Below are 19946 nucleotides of genomic sequence, written 5' to 3' on the forward strand. Positions count from 1 at the left end.
TTACAGAAACTCATGCTGTCCGTGGAGGAGGAGGAGGAGGAGGAGGAGGAGGAGGAGGAGGAGGAGGAGAAGGAGGACACTGTGGCAGATCAGTTTCGTAGACACTATAGTCATCGATCGTTGTCATTATACAAGTGTGCATGATCTAAGCATAGCTTCTGACAGGTCACTTACAGGACCAACATGAAGTAAATAAAGAACAGACAACTGCTTTTTGTGATATCAGCCCATAGGGATTAACAGAATCATAACATCACTCTCACTAATATTATGCACGAATATAAATTATTTCACAGAACATTTTTAAGTCATACTCCACTGCCTTTAGATAAGACATTTTCATGTAAAACCACCACATGCTGCTAAAATTTTTATTATTCTGCAGCTAGTTTTGACATTAATGTCATCCTGTACTCTCACAAAGATCACCAAAAGACTGATCCAAAATATCATGGCAGGAACTTTCATATATCTGGCAATTTGCCAGAAATTACACCGAGCATTGTCATCATGTGGCAGACTTTATATTATTTTTATGGTGTAGATATCCGATTTCTGGGAAAAAAAATCTTCCACACCTTGACACTTATGTCGATAGTAAATGTCGGTACCGGTTTCAATTACCGCGATCGATGGTTTAACATCTCCGTGTGCTTGTAGACTGAATAAGGGAAGTAGACTTGTCTCAGCTTGATGTAATAATTTATTAACAAAACCCTGTGGTCGGAACAGACAATAATACACTGCAACCGATAATTCGTGCGAAGGGGTGAGAACAGTTCAGTCCGGTAAATTATTCCATATCTAACACACTTGGATTAACGCTTTCGCCAAGGAGTAGAATGTGGAACAGAAATTGACAATCAAAGAGTAAATCACAGAACAAATGTCGCTTGAATATAGTGTCTCCGGCATCCAGCAGAAAAGTTTCGCGGCACTGTACTTTAAACACCCGCGCATGTCACGGCACTGGACGATGACAGAAGACACCACACTAAATAATATAGAAGTTTTAGTATCTTGTCGCAGTTTTACAGCAAAATGTTCTATAAATATATTTCTACATGAATACTTACGACTGAACAAAAAATTTTTGAAGTGTTTGTCCTACATTCCTTTCAAAACATCCTAGTGATTCAATGTGCATCACTTCTATTGGACAAAACTGATACAATATATCAGTAATTTTCAGCTGTGGAGCAATTAAGAGGAACACATACAAGCAACAAACCAGACAGAAGTTAAATACTTAGCAGCTTCACATACCGTCACTGTTACTTCAGCTGTTTTTACTTTCCTTGGTGACGGAGATACGTCAAATGTCAGCTTCTTCGCAACTGCTACAACTTTCTGGGGCACATCACAGGGCTGTAAATAATAGTCTGCATTAAGCATAATATACTACACCTCTTTTCATGCATATATACTAGAATGTATAGTACTACTGGCAGACATTTAAAAGTAGAAAGAATGCACAAATTTGCAGAGTCACATCATTCCTGAAACAAAATAAAACAAACAAATTGTGTAAGAAGTGCCAAAAACGTGCAATTTAAGGAATACTGTGTGTTAAATGCAACTGCTGGATACATGAAAACTGCGCCAAAGTATGTTTAAAATACTTTAAGTGAGCATTTACAGTGGCTGTGTTCAGACTGTTTAGAAGAAGAAAACATGTTTAGCATAGGCAGTGAAGTCCAAAGGTGAAATAACAGAAGAGTTGTTAAGTGATACAGACATTTTCAAAAGTGAGATATTTTACTGATGGAAGAAAATAAAGGCAAGAAGTGTCGAAAGAATTGTAATTGTGTGAAAACACCAGTTGTTGCAAACCACAAACAACTAAATTGCGCAAAATATTAGTAATGGACAAAGATGTGAAAATCTGTTGAGTAATACAATTTCTCATTCCTCAAAAGTACTTGTAGCAGTTGTGGAATAGACAGAAAGCTGTAAATCAGTAAATATATAAATGGACTAAAGTAACATCCAACAGAAGAGTAAATCAGAGGTGCAGTAGCGACACTAATATTGTCAAAGAGTGTTTCCCTTTACAAGTGACAGTACACTAAAAAAACATCAAATTGATATACATTCAGGCATCAAATCTCAGCAAATGAATAGACACCTGGATAATGTACTGCGCTCAGAAAAAATTATCCGAGACGAATCCAGTTCAAACTATGAAGCTGTGTTCTTACACATGGGGACAAATTTTCTTCGGAACAGCAGTGAGGAAGAAATAATAGCAAGACGAAAAACTTAATTTTAACGCTTGTAATAAGTGGCATAATATACAGGAGATCAGTAAGCAAAATGTACATAGTGAGAATAAATTCCAATATAGAGGAACACTGCAACGGATCAAGAGCTGTATTTATAGATCCTAATGAATATCTGGGGAAATATGGTTTATATCTTAACACATTAGGTTCCAAAATGCTTAGCAAAATGTTCATTGACACTTGTCAATAGAAATAATGGAAAGTAGTAAGTGCTGATGGGGGTATTATAGAATCCAGACATTTTTCAACCAATAGTAAAACTTAAAACTATAAATAAAACTGAGGGGACGTATATCATGCACTGTAATGTAAATGGATTAAATGCTGAATACTGAGGTGACAAAAGCTCTAAAACAGATGAAAAACATATTTATTGTATGAATTTAAAAATGTTAAAGTAATTTGTTTAGACGAACACTGGCTTAGTGAAGGTACAATAAAAATCTTAAATACAGCTGAAAACAGAGAGAGCTACCAGCCTTTGTAGGATAGATAAGTCAGAAGGAGGTTCATTCCGCTTTAGATTACCATGTACTAACTGTTCAAATGAAGAGAGTATTTTTGAGGGTTGATACGTCGAGTTAAAGAACCTATATGTTGTTATAGCGTTGATTTATAGAATACCAGATAAAGTTACAACCGAGCATTTCCATTGTAAATTTCAGTTTTTTCTAGAACAACGCATTAATGAAAGAAAGAAAAAATATTAATTTCTGCTGATTTCAACATCAATGTGTCAACTGAAAACTATGAGGCACCTAAATTCATTGACTTAATAACAAAATATGGTTTCAAATTAAATTTTTCTGAATCTAAAAGAGAAAATGCTCAGTCCGACAATATTTTAACAAACTATGTTTATGAAGAGGTGCATAAATATTGTTTGGATTTGGGAACTTCTGATCATTCAGAATTATTCATTGAGCATCACAGATCAAATAAGGCAGTTCCACATTAAAAAGTCTACATGGAAAGGAACTTTAATTAGAAAAACATAATTTTATTTCACATCAAGCTGAATGAGACAGAATGGTACCGTGACCAAAATTGCAAATTATTAAGCCTTTCTAAATAGTTTTTTAATGTCTTCAATGAAAAATTTCCACCTAATTTGTTTTAATAAAGCGATAAAAAAATTGGAATGGATCACAAAATGTATAACAATTTCTAGTTCTTAATAAATATTACTATAGGCATCACACAAAACATTTTTAACAAGAATTCAATGGCCCCTTTCTTTAGTTAACAAAATGGCATTAAATATCTATGCCATGTGGCCATTTAAGTTTCTTTTTAGAGAGGGACCACAGCAGAGTTAGAAACATTAACACTGATGATGACATTTATTTTGCGCTGATGGTAATGGAAACTGTCACCAGGCCGAAAGGTAGTTTGAACACCAAAGTGTTATCAGGCACAGTCCTATCAGAGATGGTACAGCTTTGCCTTACACCAAGATCTGAAGTTACCCAGCTAGTTACAGGGGAATCCACGGTTTAACACAGACTTTCAACTGTGCTGCAACTTGGGATATTTCATAGACAAAAATCACTGTCCAAAATGAAACAAGCAATTAAAAAAAAAACTTGAACCACCAGGACACTGAACCACAGCCCAATGGATTTGTAGTTAGGTACTCATCCATTGAATTACATTGATGATAATTGTTTGACATTATTTACCATCCCTTCCTCCGTCTAAAAGTCAATCTTTGCTATTGTAGGTACGACTCCATTTTGTTCTTGCCACCCATTACCTGTCACACTCCACTCTGCTGTCTTCAGTTCGAAGACTCGTGTGATGGAGATCTTCCTACTAGTCTATCCAATGCAAGCCTCTTTAACTCCAAATAATTACTGCAACTTACATCCTTCTGCACCTACTTACTGTATTCATCTCTTGGTATCCTACAATTTTTACCCCCCACAATTCCTTCGCATACTAAATTGGTGATCCCTTAATGTCTCAGAATGTGTCCTACCAACCGATCTATTCTTCTATTCATGCTGTGCCACAAATTTCTTTTCACACTAATTCTATTCCGTACTTCCCCATTGGTTACATGATCTAACCACCTAATCTTTGGCATTTTTCTGTAGCGACAGAATTCAAAAGCTTCTTTCTCTTCTTGTCTAAACTGTTTCACTTTCACACATGGCTGCACTTCGTATGAACAAATACTCCCTAACACTTAAATCTATATTCGATTATTTGATGTTAACATATTTCACTTCTTCAGAAATGCTTTTCTTGACATTGTGAGTCTACGTTTTATATCACCTCTACTTCGATCATCATCAGTTATTTTCTGTCTATATAACAAAATCCACCTACTACTTTAAGTGATGTTTCCTAAATTAATTCCCTCAGCATCAACTGATTTAATTCAACTACATTCAGTTATCCTTGTTTAGCTTTTGCTGATGTTTATCTTGTATCCTCCTTTCAAGACACTGTCCTTTCCATTCAACTTCTCTTCCACGACCTCGGCAAACCCCCAAGTTTTTATTTCTTCCCCTTGAACTGTAACTCCTACTCCAATTTTTCTTTTCTTTTCGTTTCCTTATTGTTTGCTAAATGTACAACTGAATAACAATGACGATAGGCTACAATCCTGTCTCACTCCCTTCTCAACCACTGCTTCACTTTTTTCAATATCAATGGAAAAATGAAATGTATTGTAATATCAGTGTAATGCAAGTTTTTCATATCTCTGCCATATGTGTACAATTGAATCTTTGGACAGTAGAACAGAGGGTCCTCATCTGTCACAAAAACTGAACCTATTTTGTGTGTGGAACCACATTTTTGTAAGTCTTATGCACTTTTTGGTCTGTTTTAAATAAATAATCTTAACAGGTTATGGGCCCATACCGTGTGTGAACAGCCACAAAGTAACTGTTTTTGCTCGTGACTAAAATAACATGAATTTGCCCATTGTTTGCGTGTTCGACGAAAATGGCAGCCGGTGTTGGTGAATACAAAATACAAATGGAAAAACTCTAAGCACCTGAAGGCTGGCTGAAGTGGAAATGTCACATGTCAAAGGTGTTGCGAACATATGTGCTTGAAGACATTGTAAATGGTACATACAAGTGTCCTGAATTGCCACATGATGCGTCTGTGGAGAAAAAGTAGGCACATCAGCAGTGGTTGAAAGATGATGCGAAAGCAACAATTTTACTAGTATGTGCGTTAGGAAAATCCGCTGCCGAGCTCGTGTTTACATGCACTCATGCAACTGAAATTTGGGATCAGTTACATACATAATTCTAACAAAGCAGTACACAACGTCTGAACACGTTGATAGAAGCATTTTTTCATGTTCAAAGTGACACCAAAGAGAACATTATCACACACACCGCAAAAGTGCAGAAGCACAATGAAAAGAATTTTAAATGGCCAAATTCTCTCCACACTAGGCAAAGAATATGACAATTTCAAGGATCTGTGGGACACGATTCCATCTGGGGGGAAAAAAAGTGTGAACCTTTTGATTGAAAAATTGTGCACAATTGAATTGCATGATCAAAGCATGGTTGAACTAGCTGCGTTTGTCATATGCAGTTTTCCTAAAAAGAAAATTTAGCAAAACAAGTGATGATATCAGTAGCAAAAAATTGAAAAAGAATATTGAACATGCAAAACAAGATTTCCTTGACACAAATGTGACCAGGTATACCACTGGGAAGCAGAGTATCCAACGAAAAATACAGATAACATTCGCATCAATCATTCTGAAAAGAACATGGAAGCGAATGTTGCATTTTTGTCACGTTTTTTGTGCTTCAGCAGAAAGCTGTGTTGGAATCAACAGTTTATACTGTGACAGTGGTGCCACAAATCACATCTCTGGAAATAAACAATAATTCATATCATATAGGAAATTTGCCATCTCTGAAATGATTTCTATTGCGAAAAGAGGTGCAAGCATGTTGGCTCAGGGACAGATAACTGAAAATTCAAACGCAGTTGAATAACACCAAAAAAACTAGTGAATTGGAAGATGTACTTTACGTTCCTGAAACAAGTGCTCACTTGTTATCTGTCAAAGCAGCTGTGCGAAGAGGTTTCTGCACTAGACTTTATGACAAAAATGTCGAAACTGAAGACAAAGTGACTGGGCAAACAATGATGACTGGTCACGTCAGCCACGGTCTCTATGTTCTTGACATACGTTCCGTTAAACCAGAACAGCCAGCTCAAGTGAATGTGGTGACATCGTCAGATATGCTGCAAGTTTGCCAAGAGAGATTTGGACATCAACACAAACAACATTTGAAATGCATCTTTAAGCAGATGAAAATCAATGTGGATGGGTGCGACGAAGAATTGTGTGACAGATGTGCACTCAAAAATGCATAGACTCCCAAACAGGAATAGAATGAACTGACCAATGGTTACAGGTAAACAAATCCATGTTGACGTAAATGCACCTATGTCTACAGAGTCTCTCAAAAAAGCTTGCTATTACATATGTTTGAAAGATGATTTTAGCAGGTTGTGTAAAGTTTGCTTTCTTCAGCAAAAAAGTGCAGTCAGCACAGTCCTGGAACATTCTTGAATGAATCCAAGACAAATGGTCATGCTGTCAAACAGTTCCGATGTGATGGAAGAAGAGAGCTCGATAACAAGAAAGTGTCTGTTGCAGAAAGAGAAAACCACACTACTGCGGAGTGTGCATGTTCTATGTTGAACCCCCCCCCCCCCCCCCCCCCCCCCCAGTGAACTGCCAAAGGAACTGTGGGCAGAAGCATGCAATACTGCTGCATATCTTCTTAAATTGCACTGTGAAGTCCTCTACTGGAAACAAACCTTCATATGAACTGTGGTATGGGCGATCAATAGGCAACCCGGATCATCTGAGAATCTTTAGAACAGAAAGTTATGTGCATGTGAATAAGAATTTTTGTTCAAATTTTGATAAAGTTGTGCTTGGACATCTGGCAGGGTATGTAAATGACATATGGTTTTAGGGTCTGGATTCCATCTCAAAGAAAAGTTGTACCAAGTCACAATGTAAAATTCAAGTCTGAAGTTGTATGCAATCTGCATACAAGTGCTGCTGAATTTGAAGTTGCTGGTGAAGACACTGTTCAACAGAGCCTAATTAGACTTCTGATGAGCATAAGGACTCAGAAGCTGTCAGCCATGACAAGAGAACAGATAGAGTAAGTGATGTGGAAGAAGACTTGGAGACAAGGTCAAGTTCCATAGGAGTAATAAGGAGGAAGAAACTTTGGATATGGTATTAAGTTCTGGAGGACACAAAGTTTTGAGTGAGAAGCGAAGAAGCAAATGTGACAAGAAGAAGCCAGCATGGGTGACCTCCTTTCATCAGGGACAAGGGTCCAAGTGCATATGCCAAAGCTTTGCAGTCTAGCAATAAAAATCAGCGGCTGAAGACCATTCACGAAGAATTAAAGTCCCTGAAAGAGAATAACACTCAGATACTAGTTGAGTGACCAAGTGGTGTACGGATTTTGCAAAATCAATGGGTCTCATGGAAGAAAACTGCACAAAATGGGAAAGTTCGCTTCAAGGGTCAACTCGTGGTCAAAGGACACATACAAAGACAAGGAATTGACTATGAAGAAATGTTCAGCCCTGTCACGCATTATGATACAATTTGAACTCTGTTGACATAGGCTGCTGCAGAGAAATTGAAGCTCGACCAGTTTGATGTCGAAATAGCTTTTCCAAATAGGGTACTCAAAGAATGTATGTGTGGAACAACCTGAAAGTTTTGAAGATGGTACTGAGCATGTTTGTTTGCTGAAGGGAAGTCTGTATGGTCTCAAACAGGCACCATGTTGTTGGAACAAATGTTTCCTAGACTTCATGATGAAGGCTCAGTTTAAAAAAACAGCGTTGCTGATCCACGTCTCCTTTACGACCGCAGCAACAAGAACTGTATATTGTTGCAATCTATGTTGATGAATGTTTAGTTGTGGGTAGCAACAGAGCAGATATTGAAGAGTTCATGAAAATGTTGAAGCTGGAGTTTCATACAACTAGAGGGTCTCTCAACTTTTTGGGTATGAAGATACAGCAAAATGAAGACGGGTCAATAGCAGTGAACCAAGAAGACTACACAAAGGAAATTCTGAAAAGATTTGGAATTGTTGAGTCTAATGGAGTTTCTACTCCAAATGGATGCGAAGAAAATAATGGCGAAGAGAAGATCACAGCCAAAGTTCCATATCGAGAGGCAGGGGGTTGTCTGATGTATTTGACTACAATCTTACATCCGGCCATTGCTTTCGCAGTGAACAAAACAGCTAGAGCACTGGAAGATCCTACAGTTCACGACTGGAATCAAGTAAAACAAATTTTTGGATACTTTAAGAATACAGTGGGCTATGGAATTAAGTAAAACAAAGAGATGTTGAATGTCTACAGTGATGGTGATTATGCTGGTGACAAGGACACAAGACACTATGACAGGTGTTGTCGCAACTATCAGTGATGGAACAGGCAGTTAAAAAAAGACAGTGGCAACATTTACCATGGAAGCTGAAATAATATCAGGCAGAGCAGGAGCAAAGGAGCTGATCTGGTTAAAAAGGTTGTATGAATTGATTGGAACTTCCAAACAGGTGAAACCTCCTACAATGTGTGTGTTTGACATGGCAAGTACAGTAAAACTGCGCAAAAGCCCAACACACCATTGAAAATCAAAGCACATAGAATTACGTCACTTCTGCATCAGGGAAACATTCTTGAATGGTGACCTTAATTAGAACACACGGATGGGACCAACCAGTTAACTGATCTGCTAACCAAGCCACAGGAAAGGGTTCGACTCGAGATGCTGCATTAAAGAATTGGAGTGCAGAAGATTAAATCCACGTGAAATTCAATAGTCACCTTTGATTTTTCTTCTGAAGATGTGTCAATATTAAAAGAAAAAAAAAATGTGTTGTAATATCTGTGTAACACAAGTTTTTTATATCTTTGTCATACAATTGAATCTTTGGACAGCAGGTGTGTGTGGTGTGTGTGTGTGTGTGTGTGTGTGTGTGTGTGTGTGTGTGTGTGTGTGTGTGTGTGTGTAACCATGTTTTTGCAGATCTTGTGCACTTTGTAGTCTGTTTTAAATAAATAATCTTAACAATTCCTACTTCAAATTTTCATTTCACTTCCTTGTTGTTGTTGTTGTTGTTGTTGTTGTTGTTGTTGTTGTCTTCAGTCCTGAGACTGGTTTGATGCAGCTCTCCATGCTACTCTATCCTGTGCAAGCTGCTTCATCTCCCAGTACCTACTGCAACCTACATCCTTCTGAATCTGCTTAGTGTATTCATCTCTTGGTCTCCCTCTACGATTTTTACCCTCCACGCTGCCCTCCAATGCTAAATTTGTGATCCCTCGATGCCTCAGAACATGTCCTACCAACCGATCCCTTCTTCTAGTCAAGTTGTGCCACAAACTTCTCTTCTCCCCAATCCTATTCAATACCTCCTCATTAGTTACGTGATCTACCCATCTAATCTTCAGCATTCTTCTGTAGCACCACATTTCGAAAGCTTCTATTCTCTTCTTGTCCAAACTATTTACCGTCCATGTTTCACTTCCATACATGGCTACACTCCATACAAATACTTTCAGAAATGACTTCCTGACACTTAAATCTATACTCGATGTTAACAAATTTCTCTTCTTCAGAAACGCTTTTCTTGCCATTGCCAGTCTACATTTTACATCCTCTCTACTTCGACCATCATGAGTTATTTTGCTCCCCAAATAGCTAAACTCCTTTACTACTTTAAGTGTCTCATTTCCTAATCTAATTCCCTCAGCACCACCCGACTTTATTCGACTACATTCCATTATCCTCATTTTGCTTTTGTTGATGTTCATCTTATATCCTCCTTTCAGGACACTTTCCATTCCGTTCAACTGCTCTTCCAAGTCCTTTGCTGTCTCTGACAGACTTACAATGTCATCGGCGAACCTCAAAGTTTTTATTTCTTCTCCATGGATTTTAATACCTACTCCGAATTTTTCTTTTGTTTCCTTTACTGCTTGCTCAATATACAGATTGAATAACATCGGGGAGAGGCTACAACCCTGTCTCACTCCCTTCCCAACCACTGCTTCCCTTTCATGTCCCTCAACTCTTGTAACTGCCATCTGGTTTCTGTACAAATTGTAAATAGCCTTTTGCTCCCTGTATTTTACCCCTGCCACCTTTAGAATTTGAAAGAGAGCATTCCAATCAACATTGTCAAAAGCTTTCTCTAAGTCTACAAATGCTAGAAACATAGGTTTGCCTTTCCTTAATCTTTCTTCTAAGATAAGTCGTAAGGTCAGTATTGCCTCACGTGTTCCAGTATTTCTACGGAATCCAAACTGATCTTCCCCGAGGTTGGCTTCTACTAGTTTTTCCATTCGTCTGTAAAGAATTCGTGTTAGTATTTTGCAGCTGTGGCTTATTAAACTGATTGTTCGGTAATTTTCACATCTGTCAACACCTGCTTTCTTTGGGATTGGAATTATTATATTCTTCTTGAAGTCTGAGGGTATTTCGCCTGTTTCATACATCTTGCTCACCAGATGGTAGAGTTTTGTCAGGACTGGCTCTCCCAAGGCCGGCAGTAATTCCAATGGAATGTTGTCTACTCCGGGGGCCTTGTCTCGACTCAGGTCTTTCAGTGCTCTGTCAAACTCTTCACGCAGTATCGTATCTCCCATTTCATCTTCATCTACATCCTCTTCCATTTCCATAATATTGTCCTCAAGTACATCGCCCTTGTACAGACGCTCTATATACTCCTTCCACCTTTCTGCTTTCCCTTCTTTGCTTAGAACTGGGTTTCCATCTGAACTCTTGATGTTCATACAAGTGGTTCTCTTCTCTCCAAAGGTCTCTTTAATTTTCCTGTAGGCAGTATCTATCTTACCCCTAGTGAGATAAGCCTCTTCACTTCCTTATTGTTAGCTAAATGTACAACTGAATAACACTGGTGATAGGCTTCACCCCTGTCTCACCCGCTTCTCAACCACTGCTTCACTTTCTTACCCCTCAACTCTTATAACTGCCACCTGATATCTGTAGGTGTAAATAGCCTTTCACTCCCTGTATTTTACTCCTCCTACCTTCAGAATTTTAAAGAGTATTCCATACAACATTGTCGAAAGCTTTCTTGAAGGCCACAAATGCTATAAATGTAAGTTTTCCTTCTCTTAATGTATCTCCTAAGATAAGTCTTAGGATCAGTATTATCTCACATGTTCCCACATTCCTGTGTTATCCCAGGATTTCTACTAGGCCTCATCTTTCTTGCTATTTGATCCTCTGCTGCCATCACTATTTGATCTCTAGAAGGCACCCATTCATCATGTACTGCATTCCTTTCCCATATTCTAGTCAGTCCTTATCTAATGCTCCCTCTGAAACTCAACAAATTCAGATTCATTCTATCTATCCAGGTCCCATCCCCTAAATTTTGCACCTTTGTACAATTTCTTTATTTTTAACCTACATTTTTATGCATATGTGAATACAATCTTTATGCATATGTTTTTGTCATAAGAGAAAATAATGAGAGAGCTACAGTACTACCTCTTAATATAGGTGCATTCACTGAAAACTTTCATCATTATATGTAATTTTCACTGAGTATAGCTCTCCATTCAACACTTTCATGTGATGGCAGTGTGTTCTCTGAAAACTTTTCCAGAGACAGATTAGTTTCCAGGGAATTGCTGACATAACATGTGCACTTAAATGCACGGCTGCAGTCAGTGTGTTACAACAAAGTTTACAACTTATTTCTGCCATTAACAAGTAGTATGTCATTCCACATAAGATGATGATAAAAATGAAAATCTTAATGTCATCAACTGCACACAGATGAGTCAAACCCATACTTCAAGAAAACAGAGAAAATCAAAACAGCTGTGAAATAAAACTTACAAGTAACATTTTACTTCTGGAGTTGGCATTCGCCCAAGTCACCTGCTGTCCTTTTAATTGGTTACAGATATTTAAATTTCGAAGGGATATAAGTTCAGTTAAGCAAAATACTTCCTCTTGCTTTGGGCAGTCAGCTGAATTTCCTTTGGCATTAACTCTTGTTCCTCAATACCCTGTAAAACCCTAACTCAAGATGTGGCACCATCAGAACTGTACATTTAGACTGTCTTAAGATGTCAAGAACGAAGAGTTCGGAATAAAAAGTGTGAGAGTCAGGGAGCCTGTTTTTGCCTCTACTGTTCAATCTGTACACCAAAGAAGCAATGATGGGAAAAAAAGTTTCAGGTATGGAATTAAAATTTAAGGTGAAAAGATATCAGTGATGAGATTCGCTGATGACGTTGCTATCCTCAGTGAAAGTGAATAATGATATCTGGTTTGTTGGGCACTCAACATAGTCATTATCAGCGCCCGTACAAATTCCCAGTCTTCTCAGTGTCCAGTCTCACCATTTTCCAGAGTGATGAGGACAACACAAACACCCAGTCCCCGACGGAAGAAAGCCCCGATCCAGCCGGGAATTGAACACGGGACCCCATGATCCAGAAGCACCAATGCTAACCGTTAGACCAAAAGCTGTGGACGAAAGTGAAGAAGAATTACGCATCTGTTGAATGGAATGAACAGTCTGATGAGTAAGGTATATGGATTAGGAGTAAATCGAAGAAAGACTAAAGTAATGAGTAGTAGTACAGATTAGAAAGGCGAGAATTACAATTAGTGATCAAGAAGTAGAGGAATTCTTCTACCTAGGCAGAAAAAAAAGCCCATGATGGATGGAGGAAGGAGAACACAAAAAGCCAACTAGCACTGACAATAATGGCACTCCTGGCCAAAAAAGCGTACTAATATCAAACAGGCCTTAATTTGAGGAAGAAATTGGTGATAATGTAAATTTGAAGCACAGCATTGCATGCTAATGAAAAATGGACTGTGGGAAAACCGGAACAGAAGAGAATCGAAGGATTTGAGAAGTAGTGCTACAGGTGATTGTTGAAAATTAGATGAACTGATAAGGTAAAGAACAATGAGGTTCTCAGCAGAATCACCAAGTGAAGAGAATATATGGAAAACAGTGACAATAAGAAGGGACCAAATAGTAGGACATTTGTTAAAAAATATATCGGCTCAACCACTGTTTGTAGTGTAAAACACTAAGATTGACGCGTTTCGGAAGTCAAGCTTCCATCATCAGAATAATAAAAAGTAAAAGAACCTGTTAAAACTCGCTAAAATGGAACATGCTTCAGGCACAATAAAATTAAAACATTGTGGCTACTTCCCTTGTCCAGCCGTGTCTTCCAAGGTGCATCTCCACATAGTCGTCAAAATATGAAAAACTCTAAAATGGTGTCGCCTATGGTGTTCAACATCTAACCACATGGCTCTCTCCTCTATTGTCGTAAACAGCCTGTGCGTCTTCGTTGATACCACACACCACGTAGCCAAACACGACACTGAAATGCGAGTGAGCTCACGCGCAAGTAAACAAGGAAGTCACAGAGATGTCTATACAAACAGATAACGTATACATGTTCCAAGGACCTCATGAAATGATGGTATCCTGTCTATTGCTAAAAATGTAGTTACTAAAAGAAACCAGTGAAATGTTTGAAAAAGTTATTTGTATCACCAGTTAGCGGTTCATTCAGTGTGTTCTGATTATCCACGCTATGTATCGTAATTTCCAGCTGTTCTAGTAGACCCAGCTTTTTGCCTTTGTCCTGTCTATGTAAAATAACGAGATCCTGATCTATTCCCAAGATGAAGTGTCCCGTTTCCAAAATATGCATGGCTACAGCTGACTTTTCGAAATTATTAAGCCAGAAGGCATCGCTATGTTCTTTGTAACGTACTTTAAGGACCTACCAGTTTGGCGTACATAGCTTACTTGCACGTGTTACACTGAATTTTATAGACCCCAGCTCTCTCATATTTATCGCTTTCCTGCTGTAAATTATTTCTTAGTTTCAACCACAGGGTATTATTGGTCTGAAAAGCTGTATCAACTTTAAAAGGTTTGAAAATGTTAGCCGATATATTTTTTAACATTGACATTCACAAAAATGTAAACTTTCACGGCCGGAAATATCATGTCCAGTATAATTATCCGGGCTGTTATGCCGTGGTCGGTTGATGAATTCCGTGGTGATTCCCAACGTTTCGTCTCCGACTGCGGGAGACATCTTCAAGGGGGTCCGTAGCTTGATGGAAGGTCCAACACACACACTGGCTCACTACTGACTGCCGCTAAATTCCGTGTCCGCGCGTGAATGCACTGCGAGACACAATGTTAAAACAGCAACGAAAAAGGACAACACTATAAAAGGCACATTAAGAGGCAAGGGATTAAAAAAAATAGCATAATCAAATTGACAGGTTTGTCGAGTGGATAAAACAAAGAACGCAAGCAGCTGCTCCTGGGTCATCCGCTAAAATTTCATCCAGAGTACATGGCAGGCGAAGATCAATGCGCAGTGTATTAAAATTCGGACAGGACGATAAAATGTGGCGTACCGTCAGTAATTGCCCACATGAGCAGAACGGTGCCGGTGCAGCCGTCAGCAGATGGCAGTGGCCGAACCGGCAGTGTCCAATCCGTAACTGGGCCAAAACGACCTCCTCCCACCGATAAGGGCGTGAAGATGTCGTCCAAGCCGTGGGGAGAGGTTTCGAGGCCCGAAGCTCGTTTTTAGTAAGTGTAGACCAATCGGCACGCCACAGCGATAAAATGTGCTGACAAATGACCCCGCTAAAATCAGATGAAGGCACACAACAAGGAGCTGTCCGAGGCTGGAGGACCCCAGCCTTGGCCGCGGCATCTGCAGCTCCGTTCCCAGGGATACCGACACAGCCAGGAACCCACATAAAGGTAACCGGAGAATCTTTGTCCGCCAGCTGCTGAAGAGAGTGTTGGATCCGGTTGGTTGGTTGGTTGGTTTGGGAGATCAAAGGGACCAGACTGCGACGGTCATCGGTCCCTTTTTCCAAAAAACTAAAACCACCCAAAGAGAATAAAAACGAACAACAGGAAAGATGGCAGACGACACAGGACAAGAAAGACTCACACAGAGATTAGACGAAACAAATTGAAATCACACAGAGTGTGAAGGTGGTTGGCCAACCATAGAGATAAAAAATGAAAAGCCAACCACCGAGAACACATTAAAAACTCAGTTTAAAAACCGTAGGCCAAAGGCCAGAATCAACACAAAACAATAAAATAAAACAAACACTCAGATTACATGATAAAAACCCCCTGCCCAAATAAAATACAAAACTAAGCCAGCCATAGCAGGGTCATCAGTTAAAAGGGCAGGGAGTGTATCAGGCAGCACTAACGTCTGCCTGAGCACAGCGAAAAGGCGACACTCCAACAAAATGTGGACCACAGATAAAACGGAGCCGCAGCGACATAGAGGTGGGTCCTCACGGCGCAATAAGTGGCCGTGCGTCAGCCAAGTGTGCCCAATGCACAGCCGGCAGAGGACAACAGACTCCTGACGGGAGACCCGCATGGACGACCGCCACACAGTCGTTGTCACCTTGATAGGGCGAAGCTTGTTCGGCATGGGCAGGTTGCGCCATTCAGTGTCCCATAGGTCGAAAATTTTGCGGCGTAAGATTGCCCGCATATCAGTCGCCGGGAGGCCAATCTCCAGAGATGGTGCACTGGTGGCTTTAGCCAGGCGGTCAACATTTTCATTGCCGGGTATCCCAACATGGCCTGGGGTCCACACAAAGACCACAGAGCGGCCGCAACGGGCAAGAGTATGCAGGGACTCCTGGATAGCCATAACCAGACGAGAACGAGGGAAACACTGGTCGAGAGCTCGTAAACTGCTCACAGAATTGCTACAGATCACAAAGGACTTACCTGAGTAGGAGCGGATATACTCTAGGGTACGAAAGACGGCGACCAGCTCAGCAGTGTAAACGCTGCAGCCAGCCGACAATGAACGTTGTTCGGAATGGTTATGTTAGCACATAACCGACACGACCAGCAACCATCGAGCCATCAGTGTAAACAACACCAGAGCCCTGATACATTGCGAGGATGGAAAGAAAGCGGCGGCGAAAGGCCTCCGGAGGGACTGAGTCCTTTGGGCCCTGTGCCAATTCCAGCTGAAGGCGAGGGCGAAGCACACACCACGGGGGTGTACGCAGAGGTGCCCGGAAAGGAGGCGGAAGAGGTAAAGCCCCAAGCCTGGAGAGAAGCCCTCGGACGCGGACCGCGATCGTACATCCAGCCCTGGGCCGACGTTCTGGAAGACGGACGTGCGACTGTGGGAATAGTAGCCGATAGTTAGGATGCCCGGGCAAGCTGAAAACATGGGCAGCATAAGCGGCCAGCAAACGTTGGCGCCGTAACCGCAGTGGAGGGACACCTGCCTCCACGAGAATGCTGTCCACAGGGCTGGTACGGAAAGCACCAGTGGCAAGGCGTATCCCACTGTGGAGGATTGGGTCCAGCACCCGCAACGCAGATGGGGATGCTGAGCCATAAGCCAGGCTCCCATAATCCAGACGGGACTGGATTAACGCCTGGTAGAGCCATAACAGGGTAGATCGGTCAGCTCCCCAGCGGGTGTGGCTTAAGCATCGCAGAGCATTTAAATGCCGCCAACACATCTGTTTAAGCTGCCGAATATGAGGCAGCCAAGTCAACCGGGCATCAAAAACCACCCCCAAAGACCTATGTGACTCCACCACAGCAAGAAGTTCGCCATCACGAGAAAGCCGCGGCTCCCGGTGAACAGTGCATCGCCGGCAGAAATGCATAACGCAGGTCTTGGCTGCCGAAAACTGGAACCCATGAGCTACAGCCCAAGACTGCGCCTTACGGATAGCGCCCTGTAGCTGACGTTCAGCAGCTGCAATGCCAATAGAGCTGTAGTAAAGGCAGAAGTCGTCAGCATACAGGGAAGTGGAGACAGAATTTCCCACCGCTGCAGCAAGCCCGTTTATCGCAATTAAAAACAGGCAGACGCTGAGGACAGATTCCTGTGGTACCCCGTTCTCCTGGACTCGGAAGGAACTATGGGAGGTCGTGACTTGCACGTGGAAGGTACGATATACGACAGAAAATTGCGGATAAAGATCGGCACAGGGTCCCGAAGACCCCATCCATGAAGCATAGAAAGGATGTGATGACGCCATGTTGTATCGTACGTCTTCCGCATGTCGAAAAAGACACCGACCGGATGCTGACGGCGGGCAGAGGCAGTACGGATGGCCGACTCCAGGCTCACCAGATTGTCGGCGGAGGAGTGGCCTTTACGGAACCCACCCTGAAATGGAGCCAGAAGGCCCCGAGACTCCAGTACCCAGTTCAACCGCCGGCTCACCATCCGTTCAAGCAACTTGCAAATAACGTTGGTGAGGCTAATGGGACGGTAGCTGTCCACCTCCAAAGGGTTCTTGCCTGGTTTCAGAATGGGGATAACAATACTTCCCCGCCATTGTGACAGAAAATCACCCTCGACCCAAATACGGTTGTAAAGGTCGAGGAGCCGTCGCTGGCAGTCCACTGAAAGGTGTTTCAGCATCTGACAGTGGATGCTATCTGGCCCAGGAGCGGTATCAGGACAAGAAGCAAGGGCACTGTGAAATTCCCACTCACTGAATGGAACATTGTAGGATTCCGGATGGTGGGTTCGAAAAGAAAGGCTCCAACGTTCCATCCGCTCTTTAATGGAGTGGAAGGCCAGTTGGTAATTGGAAGAAGCGGAACAAAATGCTCTGCCAAGCTGTTTGCAATTTCATCGGAGTCTGTACAAACTGCTCCATTCATTCAGTGAGAGCGCAGGGACGCTGACAGGGGTCCGATAGCCATAGACACGTCGGATCTTGGCCCAGACCTGTGATGGAGAGACATGGAGGCCAATGGTGGACACATACCGCTCCCAGCACTCCTGCTTGCTTTGGCGGATAAGGCGGCAGGTCCGCGCAGGCAGCCGTTTGAAGGCGATGAGGTGTTCGATGGAGGGATGTCGCTTGTGACGCTGGAGCGCCCGCCGGCGATCTTTAATCGCTTCAGCAATCTCAGGCGACCACCAAGGCACAGTTCTCCGCCAAGGGGACCCAGAAGAATGGGGAATGGCACATTCTGCGGCAGTAACGATGCTGGTGGTGACTGAGTGAACCATCGCATCAATGTTGTCATTAGAGAGAGGCTCAATAGTGGCAATGGAGGAGAACAAGTCCCAGTCAGCCTTATTCATAGCTCATCTGCTGGGGCGCCCAGAAGAGTGACGCCGTGGCAGTGACAAAAAGATCGGAAAGTGGTCACTACCACACAGGTCGTCATGCACACTCCATTGGACAGACGGTAAGAGGCTAGGGCTCCAGATCGAAAGGTCAGTGGCGGAGTATGTGCCATGCGCCACGCTGAAGTGTGTGAAGGCATCATCATTTAAAATCGAGAGATCGAGCTGCGCCAATAAATGCTCAACGGTGGCGCCTCGACCTGTTGCCACTGACCCACCCCACAGAGTGTTATGGGCATTGAAGTCGCTCAGTAACAAGAAAGGTGGCGGCAATTGGGCTATCAGCGCAGCCAGGACATGCTGCGCGACATCACTATCCGGTGGCAGGTAAAGGCTGCAGACGGTAACAGTCTGTGGTGTCCACACCCGAACAGCGACAGCCTCTAAAGGTGTTTGTAGAGGGACAGACTCGCTGTGAAGAGAGTTAAGGACATAGATGCAGACGCCACCAGACACCCTTTCATAAGCTGCCCGGTTCTTATAATAACCCCGATAGCCACAGAGGGCAGGGATTCGCATCGCTGGAAACCAAGTTTCCTGAAGAGCAATGCAGAAGAGAAGGTGAAGGCTGATAAGTTGTCAGAGCTCAGCTAGATGGTGGAAGAAACCACTGCAGTTCCACTGGAGGATGATATTGTCCATGTCCGAGAAAAGCGTGACGGGACTGGGAAGGCAGATTACGCCACTGGGTCACCTGCTGCCTCCGATGGAGCACCCGTGCCAAGTGCTATCCATTGCGTCTGAGGGGCCGGCGAGACCGAGGTCCTCAGTGGACGCAAGAATCTCCACCTCGTCCTCAGACGCAGAGCTTGTAGGTAGCGGTGGAGTAGGTGCCACTGCAGGTACCTTGGTCTTATGGGTCTTCAATGTCATTTTCTCTCGCTGTTCCTTTGGCTGCCGTTGTTGACAGGGCTAATTCAAGGCAGTCTCCGGGACCAAAGATGATCGCGAAGCTCGACGACCAGCGACCTGTGGCTTCTTCAGCCACTGGTTGGTGTCTGCTGTGCCACTGGTATGAACCTGAGAAGGGAGTGACCCGAGGGATCCCCTCCGAGCGAGAGAAGCCAAGGAAGACTAACGCTTCTCCGACTTAGAAGTGGGGACTGGTGTCCCCGGTGGTTTAGTGGGTGCTGCTCCCAAGGTAGATGGTGTGGGGGCAACAGCAAGAGAAGGGGCCCCCATCGTCAAGGGGGCAGGTGAGGTCCTCTGACTGTCTGTGGTGCAGCTAAAGGAGCTGGAGCAGGAGTGACAGTGGAGGCATAAGATGACATCATGCGCACGGGATGTAGCCGTTCAAATTTCCGCTTAGCCTCAGTGTAAGTCAGTCGGTCCAGGGTCTTGTATTCCATGATTTTGCGTTCTTTCTGTAAGATCCTGCAGTCTGGTGAGCAAGGTGAATGAGGCTCTCCACAG

The 19946-nt window shown here is 42.5% G+C and overlaps 1 protein-coding gene across 2 annotated transcripts in view; it reads right to left on the reverse strand.

The window, feature by feature from the left end:
* The window catches only part of LOC126108518 (uncharacterized), a 66665-nt gene that overhangs the window by 19120 nt on the left and 27599 nt on the right, over positions 1-19946 (reverse strand). For both annotated transcript variants that reach the window (XM_049913789.1, XM_049913788.1), the window contains exon 5: positions 1267-1368. In XM_049913789.1, the coding sequence (XP_049769746.1) occupies positions 1267-1368 (102 nt within the window). The remainder of the gene's footprint in view (positions 1-1266; positions 1369-19946) is intronic.

Source organism: Schistocerca cancellata, chromosome 11 (assembly GCF_023864275.1).
Source record: "Schistocerca cancellata isolate TAMUIC-IGC-003103 chromosome 11, iqSchCanc2.1, whole genome shotgun sequence".
NCBI classification, from domain to species: Eukaryota; Metazoa; Arthropoda; class Insecta; order Orthoptera; family Acrididae; genus Schistocerca; species Schistocerca cancellata.